The sequence below is a fragment of the Trachemys scripta genome, chromosome 1 (genome assembly GCF_013100865.1).
Source record: "Trachemys scripta elegans isolate TJP31775 chromosome 1, CAS_Tse_1.0, whole genome shotgun sequence".
Classification (NCBI taxonomy): domain Eukaryota; kingdom Metazoa; phylum Chordata; order Testudines; family Emydidae; genus Trachemys; species Trachemys scripta.
This window is the reverse complement of record NC_048298.1, coordinates 30,533,307-30,549,415: the sequence shown is the minus strand read 5'-3', so window position 1 is coordinate 30,549,415 and position 16,109 is coordinate 30,533,307. Positions and strand designations below refer to the sequence as shown.

Genomic DNA, 16,109 nt, shown 5'->3' with positions numbered 1-16,109 from the left:
GGGGTTGGCGGTGCTCGGGGGGTTTCGGCACTCAGCTGTTTTCTTTGGAGTAATATGGCCCTCGCCGCTTTACGAGTTGTGCAGGCCTGTACAGAATAACATGGATTTGAGGACTCCATAACTGTTAATTTTAATAAAATTCGACTTAAAACTCGTAGCGATTTCTTAAGTTACAGGAGAGGTTCTGCATGATTTCTAATCACAAGGCTCTCCAAACACAATACCATATCATTGGTACTAGCCATATAACATATCAATATCTTATAAAAGCAGGCACTAAATCTATTACTTGTGTTTGACAGAACCTAAAGGTCACAATCAGAATCAGGGGCCCATTGTGCCATGTGCAGTCCAATCACATAGCACAATGGGCAATCTTAAAAAAAAAAAAAAAAAAAGGTTTAACACAATAATACTCAGGATAGAGGATTTAAAGGAAGGAAGTGTTTAATATTTGCTTATAATAATCACATATCCACTTACTACTTATGCCTATTCCTACTTGTACAATTACATAACATATGTGACAACAACTTAACACTAAGATTAAACTATAGCCACTTTACTGTGTGGAGCTGCTGTCTACGCTCATCATTACAGTATTAACACATACTAGAAATGTGCCAAGGAGGAGGCAATGTTTGGATTTGAATCCAGTTTAAGTTCGGGTTCAGGTTTGAGTCCAAGTCAGAGCTAGGTTTCAAGAGCACTGGAATCCCAGAGAGAGGATGAAGGGAAAAATTTACATTAGTGTTGAAGATCTTGCACAACCTTTAAAAACCAAAAGAGTTTATCATTACATATTCATAATTACATGCAATAAAAAGAGGGTACGCAAACAACATACACAGAGGTATGCCTACCCACTGATCCAGCACACTGACAGAAATATATGCTTTGTATAAATGAAATGATGATTGTGTAGAAGCAGAGAGAATTGACTGAAAACAGCACAACCACAATTTCTTCCAAGATGTATCTATTTTAATTCATGGTCCTTTTTCCTAATGTGACGCTGGCAGAACAGGTGCCAGCTCATGCCAAGGCCCCAGGCCTCTCTAAACTCTTACAAATGCACAGCTGGAAACCATTTTTGCTTATCTGCGTTAACATCTACTATCTATTTTGATAAAGCTAAGTTGATAAGAGGGTGTTTAGTATTTAGACCTTATAAAATGCTTGTAGGATCCTGCATGTATTGATCTCACTTATAACTTCTATAGCCAAAGTTATATTGAGTGTTTGCATCATAAACCTCTGTAATTGTGCAACTCAAACAGGAAAAGAAGCATTAATTCAAGGGTTTGTTCTTCCTACAAGATGGCCCATTAAAGGCAAATGAGGTATTTCTAGCATCAAAGGACAGAGGCCCTGTTGACTGCATTCCTAACTCCCTCCAGGAAGGAGAGACCTATGCATGAACTCCTCCCATCAGTCTGGACTCTGGAGTGGAGGGGATAACAATCACTGACCAGGAGAAAGTGAATCTCTTTCATACTGTCTGGATTATGAGATGCAAAAATTTCTAAACAAAGATCCCCATGCTGTTTGGCATAGGTTAGCCCTGAAAGACATTTTGAATTGACAGATTTCTACAACTGTCATCTTTTGAATTACCGACTGAAACTCATTTGTGTATATATGCTTGCTTGAACCTGGAATTAACTCTCATTTCTTTTTCCTAGTTAATAAACCTTTAGTTAGTACAGGCATTGTCTTTGGTGTGAGCTCTAAAGCACAAGCTGATCTGAGGCAGGGTTGTAACCAGGGCAGGGCGAGTGGTGCTGCCACCCCAGACACAAAGCTGCAGGGGTAGAAAAATTTGGTGGAAAACTGAAGAAAAAATGGTAGGGGGCACAAATATGGATGCTCACCTCAGGCGCTAAAATGCCTAATTACGGCTCTGATTAGGAGATAAATTACTGGTTTCTTGGGATTGGTAGCAACCTGAATATTTTGTGATCTTTGGACCATTTATCACAAAATCCAGCTTGCCTGAGTGGTCAGATAGACTGGAATGACCAAGGGGACCGTCTGTGACTCCATGGTAAGACTGTTAGTGATCCAGCAGTTTACATTTGTTACTGGGCTGGTGAAATCTAATTATAAAACATACCACCAGTTTGGGGTATCTGCCCTGAGGTTGGCACACATGGTTGTGAACCACTCCAGACAGCATGACACCCACCAGTAAAAATACAGACAGGTATGAGACATGCAGAGGTGTTCAGAGTAGAAATTTGTGTGTGTACAGTCCCACTATTACCTCTGTGATGAAGGACGAGAGTAAAAAAAAACTGTAAATGTTTCCTGTAATGCCCAGTACTAAAATCTCTACATTTAAAAAGACACTAATCCTCATTCTCTGAAGACTTTCTATATTTCCTGTGACCATCCATAACATGAAAATATTCTCAGTATTAATATACTATGCCATCAGTGGAATGCTCATTACAACTATGAAACACCAAGCGGAATGTCAAAGTACATCTCTGAACTGCTGTTTAGGGCCATCTTCAATCATTCAATACAAGAGACAGATAGCTGCCTCTCCTTTAAGACAGATTTTAAAAACACAGAATTCAATAAGTTCAACTTCTCAGTCATGTCAATAAGCTATTTAATCTGAGAATGTGTGCAGTTCTGGATGGCCCTTCTCAACAAAAGATAGATCAGAATTGGAAAAAGTGCAGAGAAGGGCAACAAAAATGATTAAGGTTATGGAACAACTGCCATACAAGAAGAAATTAAAAAGACTGGGACTGCTGTGCTTAGAAACAGACAATTAAGGGGGGATATGATAGAGGTCTATAAAATCATGAATGATATGGAGAAAATTAATAGGAAGTGTTATTTATGCCTTCACAAACATAAGAACGAGAGGTGACCCAATGAAATTAACAAGCAGCAGATTTAAACACAAACGTAAGGAAGTACTTCTTCACACAACACATGTTCAACCTGTGAAACTTGTTGCCAAAAATATAACTGGATTCAAAAAAGAATTAGATAAATTCATGGAGGACAGGTCTGTGACTTGCACTCTGTATGATTTTATGAAAATATGATAATGAGTGTGAATATAATGTAACTGAAATATGTTTCATGCAAAAGGTCTCTTGTAAAGTATCATTACAAAACGTATAATCTACTGAGTGTGGTCATCCTATTTGTATAAATGTATCACTTGTATCTGAAACTAGAAATATGAAATATAACTGAGGTCCTATTGTAATTATGTAAATTGTGGGCCATTAATGGTGGTTTGGAATCTTGATGGCTCCTGTCATAACTATAAAGGGAAGGGTAACAGCCCTCCTTTGTATAATACTATAAAATCCCTCCTGGCCAGAGACTCCAAAATCCTTTTACCTGTAAAGGGTTAAGAAGCTCAGGTAACCTGGCTGACACCTGACCTTTCTGAACAAGTCTCTCATATTTCAAACTTGAGAGTAAACAGCCAGGCAAGGCGTGTTAGTTTTATCTTTGTTTTCTCAACTTGTAAATGTACCTTTTATTAGGGTGTTTACCGCTGTTTGCTGTAACTTTGAACCTAAGGTGGGGGGGGGGGTCCTCTGGGCTCTTTAAGTTTGATTACCCTTTAAAGTTATTTCCCATCCTGATTTTACAGAGATGATTTTTACCTTTTTCTTTAATTAAAAGCCTTCTTTTTAAGAACCTGATTGATTTTTCCTTGTTTTTAGATCCAAGGGGATTGGATCTTGATCCGCCAGGAGTTGGTGGGAGAAAGGAGGGGGGATGGTTAATTTCTCCTTGTTTTAAGATCCAAGGGGTTTGGATTTGTATTCACCAGGGAATTGGTGAAGAGTCTCTCAAGGCTACCCAGGAAAGGGAATTTGCACTTTGAGAGTGGTGGCAGCGGACCAGATCTAAGCTTAACTACCAGCTCATGCAGGCCCCCACATTTGTACCCTAAAGTTCAGAGTGGGGAAGCAGCCTTGACAGCTCCCATCAACTACGACAATTGACTGTAGATGTATCTGTTTACTTGCAAGTCTTCCTCTATACATGTGTGCTGGCAAGTGGGTAATGAAGCATTACAGTAACATGTGATCATGTCACCTTAACTGGAATCCATCTTTAACCTGGTGCTTTTCCATTTAAAAGGAGGGGTGGGAACAAAGGATTGCTGCCTTGTGCAAAAGATATATAAGGGGGTGGAACAGAACAAAGGAGACTGCAGTCATGAGAAATCCCCTAGCTACCACCTGAGCTGGAACAAAAATTGTACCAGGGGAAAGGATTGGTCCCAAACTAGGAAGGCATCCAGTCTGTGAAAAAAAGCCTATTGAAACATCTGAGGGTGAGATTTACATGTGTTCAGTTTTCTTACTGTATTAGGCTTAAACTTGCATGTTTTATTTTATTTTGCTTGGTAATTCACTTTGTTCTGTCTGTCTTTACTTAAATTCACTTAAATTCTACTTTTTGTATTTCATAAAATCACTTTTTACTTATTAATTAACCCAGAGTATGTATTAATATCTGGGGCGGGGGGAACAGCTGTGCATCTCTATCAATGTTATAGAGGGCAAACAATTTATGAGTTTACTCTGTATATGCTCTATACAGGATAAAATGGATTTATTTGGGGTTTGGACCCCATTGGGAGTTGGGTATCTGAGTGCTGAATACAGGAGCACTTCTTAAGCTGTTTTCAGTTAAGCCTGAAACTTGTGGGGGACGTGGTTCACACTTGGACCTGTGTTTGCAGCAGGCAAGCGTGTCTGGCTCAAACAAGCAAGTCTCTGAAGTCCCAAGCTGGCAGGGAAAACTAGCTCAGAGGTAGTCTCAGCACATCAGGTGGCAGTCCCAAGGGGGTTTCTGTGACCCAACCCATCACAAGGTCCACCAATGGCTATTAGCAAAGATGGTCAGCAGCGCAACCTCGTGCTCTTGGTATCCCTAAACCTGCAATGGCCAGAAGCTGGGACATGACAACAAGTCATTCAAAATTGCCCTGTTTTGTTCATTCCCTCTGAAGCACGTAACACTGGCCACTATCAGAAGACAGGATACTGGGCTAGATGGACCAGACCCAGTATGACCATTCTTATGTTAACTTATCTGGTGTAAAAACACATTTGAATGTATTTGGTTATTCAGATTATTTTATGTACAGTGGAAATAGATGCTAGCTTTGGGGTTTTTGGGGGGAGGGGATATTTTGTTTGTTATACTATAATAAAAATTCACACCCTTCAAACATGACATTTTTAATTACTGAAGTTGCTGAACATACTGTAGTTTTTTTGTTCTCATATACCATTTTTATCTGAGATGCACACAATCATGAGTAAGAAGGGAAAATGATATGTGTGAGTAGAAAAAGTGACATAACAGAGTAAGCATATTTTGCAGGAGAAAGTCACTTTGAAAATTTTCAAGGAGACTTAGGCTCTCAAGTATCTTGTGATGATAATCTTCGGCCATCTTGAAAGTTTTACCCAAAAAAATAGACAGTCTTCTGTAGACCTTAGATACTACAGAGAATTTAGGTTTCAGAGTAGCAGCCGTGTTAGTCTGTATGTGCAAAAAGAACACGAGTACTTCTGACACCTTAGAGACTAACAAATTTATTTGAGCATAAGCTTTCGTGGACTACAGCCCACTTCTTCGGATGCATATAGAATGGAACATATATTGAGGAGATATATATACGTACAGAGAATATGAAAAGGTGGAAGTTGCCATACCAACTCTAAGAGGCTTATTAATTAAGATGAGCTATTATCAGCAAGAGAAAAAAAAACTTTTGTAGTGATAATCACGATGGCCCATTTCAGACTGTTGACAAAAAGGTGCGAGGATACTTAACATGGGGAAATAGATTCAATTTGTGTAATGACCCAGCCACTCCCAGTCTCTATTCAAGCCCAAATTAATGGTATCTAGTTTGCATATTAATTGAAGTTCAGCAGTTTCTCGTTAGAGTCTGTTTTTGAAGCTTTTCTGTTGCAAAATTGCTGCCTTTAAATCTGTTACTGAGTAACCAGAGAAGTTGAAGTGTTCTCCTATTCGTTTTTGAATGTTATGATTCCCAATGTCAGATTTATGTCCATTTAGTCTTTTGCATAGAGACTGACCTGTTTGGCCAATGTACATGGCAGAGAGGCATTGCTGGCACATGATGGCATATATCACATTGGTAGATGTGCAGGTGAACGAGCCCCTGATGGTATGGCTGATGTGATTAGGTCCTATGATGGTGTCACTTGAATAGATATGTGGACAGAGTTGTCATTGGGCTTTGTTGCAAGGATAGGTTCCTGGGTTAGTTTTTTGTTGTGTGGTGTGTGGTTGCTGGTGAGTATTTGCTTCAGGTTGGGGGGCTGTCTGTAAGTGAGGACTGGTCTGTCTCCCAAGATCTGTGAGAGTGAGGGATCATCTTTCAGGATAGGTTGTAGATCTCTGATGATGTGCTGGAGAGCTTTTTGTTGGGGTCTGAAGGGGATGGCTAGTGGCGTTCTGTTATTTTCTTTGTTGGGCCTGTCCTGTAGTTGGTTACTTCTGGGTACTCTTCTGTCTCTGGCACTCTGTTTTTTTTCCCCACTTCAGCAGGTGGGTACTGTAGTTTTAAGAATGCTTGATAGAGATCTTGTAGGTGTTGGTCTCTGTCTGAGGGATTGGAGCAAATGTGGTTGTATCTTAGAGCTTGGCTGTAGACAATGGATCGTGTGGTGTATCCTGGATGCATGTAAGTAAGTATAGCAGTCAGTAGGTTTCTGGTATAGAGTGGTGTTTATGTGATCATCGCTTATTAGCACAGTAGTGTCCGGGAAATGGACCGCTTGTGTGGATTGGTCCAGGCTGAGGCTGATGGTGGGATGGAAATTGTTGAAATCATGGTGGAATTCCTCAAGGGCTTCTTTTCCATGGGTCAAGATGATGAAGATGTTGTGTTCTACCTTGCTACAAACTTATTTCTAGTATTCATACATAACTCTTTACACAGTATTTGTACATGCATTTCATAACAATATTAGTGACCAGTGTGATCCTGGCTTTTATTTAAGACTTCATATGACATTCTTTCATGAACCAGAATGTACATGCCAGAATCAGGATATTCTTGTAATCCCTTTGCCAGTGGGCATTGAGGAGTTCATGGGTTGCACATACCAAAACATTTTCAAAGAGTATTAAACCTGTTTTCGTGCCGGACACAGATAAATATTGATGAGATTGGTAACTAATCACATATGAAAGAAGAGAGACTGAGGAAACAAAGATAATACTGAGAAATTTGAGGATAGAATAGTTACTATTAAACTTTCAAACACTTAAGAGGTGGAGGAGAGGAGAGTCTGCTAGAACACATACAAAGACTAATCATCTCTGTAACTTGTGAGCAAAGGTACCCTTACATCAGAAATCTCAGAACACCAAAAAACAGCCTGAGTAAGGCTATATCTACATTACAGAGCCTATGCGGCATAGTTATGTCAGCAAAGATATGCCAGTATAGCTGCCAAGTGTAGATGCAGCTTACACCAACAGAAGATTTTCTGTCTGTGTAGGACCACCACCTCCCTGAACCTCGTTAGCTACATTGAAAGAAGCCCTCTTTCATTGACACAGCTGTGCCTACAGTGGGGGTTTTGTCAGCATAGTTGTGTCATTATGGGGTGTGGTTTTTCACTCCCCTGACTGATGCAGCTGTGCTGACATAGCTTCAGTGCAGACTCAGCCTAGAGTCCTCTAAAGTGAAAGATAAGGAATAAGAAACTGGGCCAACTTATCTAGACATAAACCAAGCAGCAGCAAACATAAAAGTAGGCTTCCTGTTCCTGACAAGAATCTTAACTATGTCAGAAGGCAAATACCAAATACCTAATCTATTCAGGGACTCAGCAGCAGTATGTATACTGAAAAGGGTGTCGTCCAACTGAGCACACACATCTACACACATTTTCAAAAGAAGGGGAGGAAAACTAAAGGTATTCTCAGTCTTAACAATCCTAGATTGGCTGCTGATAAACCCCTGCCACAGTACCTTTTTGAACAACTTTGGAATCTAGAATCAGACAGCCATGGGGAAGAGAGGTAACAGAAAAAAATATTTTTCCATTAAAAAGGGAAGCAAATGAAATTTGGGCCTCACTCTGCTGTTGACTCTTCTTATTTTTTGGAGAGACAAGACTAAATGAACTGGTACCGCACTCCTAAGGGAAGAAGAAGTAGTGAGACACATCACCTCCATATTGGTGCACATAACAAAATTCATGTGATGGGGGTGGGGGCGAGGGGTTCAGAGTGTGGGAGGGGGCTCTGGGCTGGGGCATAGGGTTGAGGTGCAGGGGTGTGAGGGCTCCAGCTGGAGGTGAAGGCTTTGGGGTGGGGCCAGGGATGAGAGGCTCAAGGCTGGGGCAGAGGGTTAGGGTGCAGGGGTGTGAGGGCTCTGGAGTGGGGCTGGAGATGAGGAGTTTGGGGTGCAGAAGGGTGCTCCAGGGCTACAGCAGGGAGAGAGTACTCCCCCCAGCTCTCTCTCCCCGCAGCAGCACCTGGGTTGGGGGGCAGAGGTGCCTCTCCCTGCCGAAGCAGCTCCGGGGCTGGGGTTGCAGGATAGGCGCCCCTCCCCCAGCCCCAGCAGGTCCAGGACGGGGCTGGAGCTGGATTCAGGCTGGGTCACCCCGGCCGCGCCTGGTTGGGGGCTGGGTTAGGTTGGGGCCGGGGGAGAGGGGCGCCCCTCCACAGGCTGTGGCAGGTCTCCGGGCGGGTTCCCTGAGTGCCTGCGCGTTTCTAAATAGGCTGCTGTGCGGCTGCAAAACTTACAGGGAAATTAGCTCATCACTGTAGTATCTGAGCGCTTTGACCCCCCTTTTAAAACTTTTGAACTAGTAGGATTATTTAAACACCCTACAGTCACAAAATATCAATAGCCCTGTTTAGGTTGTAAACTCTAAGGTAGAGTCTGTCTCTCACTATGGGTTTGTAGAGTGCATAGCACAATGGGGCCCTGAACTTGTTTGGGACTCTCTTCATGCTACTGTCAATCATTCTGGGTATGGTTTGGGAAGGGAGGAAGAAGGGGAAGGCAGCAGGTTATTTGGTTTTGAATATAAACAATGTTCAAACTGAATTAAATTAACTTTGTTTGGTTGCACGGACAAAAGAAGTAGGAAAAATAACTGACAAGAGCAAGCTACTTAAATGCAAGAGATGTAAAGCAAAGAAACAAACAACAACTTATCAAAGTAACTATAAAGAGGACCCAGAGTGGACCCAAGTCACGCCCACTTCCTTGCATATTGGCAGACTTAATTTTGTTATCCTAAAAAAACCACCCATGATAGATGGGTACATGCTTGGATATTTCCGGTGGCAATTAATGCACTATATAAAAGGTCTTAACATATCTACATATTTCAAATGTTCCTTGCTGCATCTCATGCCTATTATTTCTTCTTTCATCCTCACAGAAAAATAACTGGTTGATCCAAACATACTAGTTTGTGTGTACAAATGAGACTTGGAGGAGTGATCACTGAACTCACTTTTTGTAGGCAAGAGGGATAGCAGTATACATTAGGGAAAGTGCAACTAAATTCTTTGGGGTCTTTCGGGGAAACCAGGTAAAGAAATACATTATATTATTTTTTCCCATTGTTAATTAATACTGAATTTATTATGCACTCAACTCCCAGGGCGTGCTTTGTGCTACTACTGCCAAGCAATTATTTCTCTCCTTTTGTATCTACATATGACTGGTTATGCCTTGTTACTTCTTCTATCAAGCGTGTACTATACATCTTTTCTCATTAGGAGAACACATTACATATTTTTTTATCCTTGCAAGATTTTTTTTTATAAAAAAAGTATTACGAGAGCTTATTTTCTATGTTTGAGCTACATGTGCTTTGAAATGTGTCATTTATGAAGTCTAAAATAAGCAATGAATCACACTTTACAGAGGTCAAATAAAAAAAACAAAACAGGCTACATTTTTCAGATGCTGCTACACAGAGAAAGCATGCTGCTATTTGCTTGACCTTGGATCAGGATAATTATGTTTAAAACACCCTAGGGAAAGTAGAGTACTTTTCTTCCCTAAACGTTTCATAAACAATTTTATCAAAAAGTGAACCTCTTATGACCTTAATTAGTTTGTGGCCCTTCTGCAAAATGCCTAACCCAATGAAACATTCAAATTAGAAAGCAAGAAAGCGTTATGGAAGAATAATTCTTTTATAAATAGTAATAGTGCCAAGAGCACAGCAATGCCTTTCCCGTATATAAAATCTAGTTAAGGACCTTGCTGAGTCACATTAGAGTAATTTAACTGGCAAACGCAAATAGGAAATTATTGTAAATTCTTTGGTGTTTTATGCAAAGATAATCAGTAGCGGTCAGCATTCCTCACCAGCAGAACGATAAGAACAAAAACATAATACTGTGGCTACAGAATTACCAAATAGGCATGGAATATACGTAGCCTTTCTACTTTCATATAGATGTACAATTTTTACTCCAGGAAACTAGCATACACTAATTCATCATAAAATAAAACTACAAATGAATAAAGCACAATAAGGCTCTATGGTTTAAACATAGTACTGTAGTCTGAGATGTTCATTTTTAACCAAGATCCAGAAAGGGTCAAGGCAAACCCTAGTTTCACTTTTTTTCAATTTATGTGGAACTAGTATATTCATTTTAAACTCTAGACACTGCTTAAACCAGCATCAGAACATGCATATTTACAATTAATCACAATCTGTTACAACTTCAGTCCAACTCCTAGAACAAAAAGTATAAGATGCATTCTTCAGGGACTGAGCACTTCTTTTAAAAGTGTGTCATCAATTAATACAGCCTTAAAAGAGAACATGCATTATATCGGTTCTGGGTTGGAGGATAAAGTAATGATGATCAGCTCATAGTAAGAAGAAAGAACAGGAAATACTAAGTATTATATTTTTCTAATCGGTGGCCTTTTAAATTTGGCAATGACAAGCCTCTACAGTCCTGAAGTAGCCATTTGCCTGCTGCATTTTGGCAAGCATTCCTTAATGGTATATGTTTTCCATTTCACTTATTGACAAGATGATCAATTCATAGTCTTTCTTGCCCCCTGTACAAGGGTGATCTCTGTTTTACAGCCTTCTTACTGGCATACAATTGGTACACCTAAAACTATCATATAGCATTCAACTACGCCCCACTATCACCATAAAGCAGTCCAAAATAGTTAAACCTGTAAATTACATTGGGCTCACTCATTTCTTGTTACTCTCCCATTACTCTTTCATTACGGAAAATCCGCTCAAGGAAACATTTCCACAGTTTTGGATGACAAAATTACGTTAAGTAATGCCTCCTCCCGTTTCCAAACAGAGTATTTAAACTTAATTTTCTTAAGGTACCCTCTTCAGTAAGAAGGAGAGGGAATAGGAGTGGGACAGACTATGCTTGTAGATTTGAACTTGAGCTACAGAAGGCATTTGTTTCACACACACACACAAAATTCAAGGGAACATGGAGTAACACACTCATTCAGACATGAGGTATTTGGCAAAAGTTAAGATCATGCTGCCTCATTAACAAGCAGAGAGCTCTCCTAGTCACACATTACATACTCAAAGTATGCATACACCACCATTTATTACTACATTACTGTAATGCTTGGTCTATGCTTGAAACTTATATAGGCATAGTTATGTAGTCTGGGGCATAGGGGAAAAAAAAGCCTGGACTCACAGAGCTAAGCTGACAAAATTCCTAGTGTAGACAACAGAAAAGTGCTTCTGTCAATATAGCTAACATTCAGGCAGGTGGTGTTCCCACACTGGAAGAAAAAACTCCTTCTGTCAGTGTATGCTGCGGTTATATTAGGGGGCTATGCTGTCTTTAGTGTAGACATAGGCCTAGTCTACACTATAAAGGTAGTTGACATAAGCTGCCTTGCATCAGCCTAGCTTTGCATGTGTCTACACTTGAATTTGTCTCCCACCAATGTCAGCTCTCCAGTATGCCGACACAATAACACCACCTCCTTGAGCAGCGTTGAGCTACAGTCAATGTATTGAGGTTGATGCAGTGTGAATGTAGACACTGCATTACCTGCGTCAACCCTAACAGTCCTCCAGCAGCTGTCCCACAATGTCTGATACTGACTGCTCTGGTCACAGTTGTGAACTCCACTGCCCCATGATCACCAAGACCAGAAGCTTCTCCCCCCCCCCCCCCCCCGGTTTTAAAGTCCAGCAAATATTTGAAATGCCTCTTCCAGATTAGTCCAGCTTGGCAAGCACACCTAGCAGCTTTCCATGTGCACCTGCCCAGCGGACCACACCAGTGTGAGACTCCACCATAGTGCAATCAGTCCGAGCAGTCAAGCACAGGCAAGCCCAATGTAGGGGAAGGAACCTTGGGTAAGTATGTAAATTTATTTCCCATTACAATGATGGCGCTCCCAACTTAGCCGGACACAGCTATTGACTTTTCATTATTTTACTCTACTAGAAGAGGTAGCAGCAGTACAACAAAGAGGTAGAGTTGTTATCTCCTTTTATTCCCCTAAAGAATTAGGCAGGGCATGGGGAAGGGGTGGGGCATACAGTTTGTTCACATATACAGGGAAACCCTGGAGTCTTAGAGAGATCTTGATGTAACTTTCATGGAGGTACTCTGCAATCCCCTCCCGAAGGTTTCTAGGGACGGCAGCCCTATTTCTTACACCGCAGGAGGACACTTTCCTACACCAGTTGGCAATAACTTTGGCAAACACCATAGCAGCAAACAGGCAAGCGACATATGGGGAGCTTCAGGACACCAGCAGCAGCTGTGCCCTCTGTGCCTTTGTTACCCTCAGGAGTGAAATATCAGCTAACATCACCACCACCTGTGGAAAACAGTGCTAGTATTCAGTACCATTGCCCTATACCCATAGTTTCATACATCTAAGCAATTCCTGCCTCTTTTCCCTCACCCCTGGCAGGCCATACTCACCATGGTTGGAGCTGTGAGTGGTGCCACGCACAAACACACTGAGGCAGAACTGTTAATAACTAGGTCTTGTTTGAAACTATAGGGGAGTGAGGGAAGGGAGTTCTGAATCTGAAATTTGCTTTCCGTTGTGACTATACTGTTAATGGTACCTCTGTGTGTATTATCTATAATGCCAGCTAAATGGTGGCAGCTGAGGGGTTCCTCCTCCACACGTGAGGAATGCCTGAGCCAGATAAGGAGGAGACAAAGGTCTTGGAATGACATGTTCAGAGCGATCCTGCAATCCAGTGCTGTATCAGACAATGAACAGAGAACCTGGAGAATGACTGTTGCAGACTGTATGGAGAAGGAAACTGGACAGATAACAGCCCAGGTGACAGAGAAGGAGCTATACCAGGACATAATGGGGCTTTTCCGGCAGCCAACAGATGCTACAGGCTCTCATGGACATTCAGGTTCAACAAACCCAGGCTCACCTCCCTTTGAGTCCATGGAGAACTGCAGTATAGCACCTCCCTACATCCCCCTCCCCTCAACATCAGGTGCTAAATTTCTACCCTTGCCAGTCCATACCAGGGGAAATTAAGGACAAACACTGACCTGTGAGAGCCACAGTTGAAGTATGGGTAGCTAAAATAGACATGAATTTTCTTTCTTTAAAATCTGTTCCATAAATTTATTAAAGTTTTAATGTATTTGCTTTCAACTTGCACAGAATTCTTGAAGTGTTTTTGTTACTCGATAAAACTCTATTGTTTGGAAAATTATTCATCTTTATTGGTTCCCAACTTATGCTGCAGAACAGCTAGTGGTACTGAAAGCACCCACTTAACTTGCAATTGTACACTTGGGCACAGCTCATGGGATCAGAGACAAAACACAGTGTAAAAATCATAAATGTACAGCAAGCACCACAAAATTAATAGGTGCATTGTCAGTGTTATAGTCATAGATATGCACTAAGTGCCACACAATTCCTAACAGGCTCTCAAACAGCAGGGCCAGATGGAGCACAGTACACCAAACACATTACAGGGGCTCACTCTTAAAGTCCTCTTTAGCCTTCCTGAGCCATATAGCTGTGTTGAACTCTTCTGACAGCCCTTGTATCTGGCTATTCAAACTCAGCAGAAAGCCACTCCACCTCCAGTCTGGTAGCAACTTTTCTCCTTTGCTTCACAGATATTATGCAGGACACGGCATACAGCTATTGCCATTAGGATATTTTTCTCCCTGAGATCCAATCTTGTGAGTAAACAATGTCAGTGCCCCTTCAATCTACCCAAAGTACACTCAACCGTCACTCCGCAATGGTTGAGCCAATAGCTGAATCTTTTCCTTGCTATGGTGGCCAGTGTTCGGCTTCATGAGCCGGGGGAGTATGGGGTAGGCTGGGCTCCCCATGATCACTACTGGCATTTAAACATTGCCAATGGTAATCCGCTGGTCAGGAAAGAAAGTCCCAGTTGGACCTTTAGAGCAGCCTTGTGTTCTTAGAGATGTGAGTGTCATCCACCTTCCCTGACCAGTCAACACTGATGTTGCTGAAGCATCACCAGTGATCCGCCAGCATTTGCATTAACCATAGAAAAAGAGCCCTTTCTGTTGATGTATTCTGTGGCAAGGTGCTCTGGGGCCAACATTTAGAGGTGCTCCATAAAAGCCTCCAGAAATCTTGAATTGGTTCTTGCTATGCACAGCAATCTGTCCTCCAGAAAATCATTATGCTCCCTCTGGCTCTGCAAATACCAGATGATCATGCAACCTGTGTTTGCAACGCTCATGACGACAGTGCAGAGCTGTGCAGGCTCCAGGCTTCTGCCAGAGATGGCAGACAGCAACAAGTCCTGTGCAAATTCATGTGATTTTCAAAATAGGCATGAAATTATGGGATAGAGATAGCATTATTATTAGTCATCCCTTAACAACTCATTTCTGTCCCATTACGCATTGCCAAAACTTACCAAAACAGAGCGTGCTGAATGGTGGTGAGTTGCACACTGGTATAACTACACATGGTGCATCATACTGTGCACTGAAACAAGGACTTCTGCAGTGTAGACGCAAGGGAGCCAAGTATGTACATGCATAAGCGATATACCAACTGCAGCGGCTTTATGTCGACATAACTTGCATCAGCAAAAGTTTGTAGTGAATGTAATTAAATGCATGTAATTTGCTTTGTAAACTGAAAATTTTAAAACCACTAATAACTTACTGTATTGTATGTTCGTGTTAAGGCACAGACTAATTTAAACCTCTTAAAATCTTATATTTTGACTGTTTGGATCTAACAATCTCTTTTGGACTGTGTAGGTCCCCTCTATTCAAAACAGATAAGTTTAACTGAGGCTTTATTTCCTCATGTAGATGGTTCTAACTTTTATAGACACAGTTTTACTCCAACAGTTCATATATACAAAACCTGTATTTTAACGACTGCATTTGTTTATTTGGTGCATTTGACTGCAGTTTGTTCATCGTTTCCCCTATAAAATCAGACCACAGCTCAAGATACCCTACAAACAAACTGGCGTACTAAAAAAAGGTTTTTAAATGATTTTTTTTTAAAATCAGGATAGCCTATTTAAAGGTTACTCTGCTAGAAAGTGGATTTTGTTTAAAATAGTCAATTACAAAAATCCAGTTTCTCATTATCCCTCATTGATCATTTTATGTGCAGACTTCAAACAACAAATGTAACAAAATCCTGCTTTACTAATAGACACCAAGTGCTTAAAATGTCTCTGGAATCACAACCTCCAATTTCATTCTCACATATCATAATGTATTAAGACATGTAGCAGTTCTGTACCAAAAAAGTTGTGCAGCATTTTTTAAAAATCCCTTCACCAAACTCATGGCAGATTTACACTATGGGGAAATTTATGTTTTCCTCTATTTTTCTTACATGTACTTTTTCTCAACATCCTTAAAATAGTTCAAAGCCATGACATTAATCAGTTATCTTCACTAGTTAAGAACAGGATAAATCAATTTACCTGAATGCCATCAAGCAACTTGCTCATGCACCAGTAACTGTCAGCTTCAATGTTCTGCAGCACTTCTTCAGGCAGACTGGAAACATCAAAATTTTCCACTTCTTCTTCTGCTGCGGAAAAAGAAAGAGGAAAAAG

General features: G+C 41.0%; 1 protein-coding gene across 2 annotated transcripts in view; it reads right to left on the bottom strand.

Annotated features, from left to right (window-relative positions):
- Positions 1-16,109, bottom strand: part of TBC1D22A (TBC1 domain family member 22A) — a 433,739-nt gene that overhangs the window by 235,533 nt on the left and 182,097 nt on the right. Inside the window, exon 9 of one of the 2 annotated variants that reach the window (XM_034767118.1) lies at positions 15,975-16,084. In XM_034767118.1, the coding sequence (XP_034623009.1) occupies positions 15,975-16,084 (110 nt within the window). The remainder of the gene's footprint in view (positions 1-15,974; positions 16,085-16,109) is intronic. The other variant, XM_034767128.1, reaches the window with a different exon arrangement.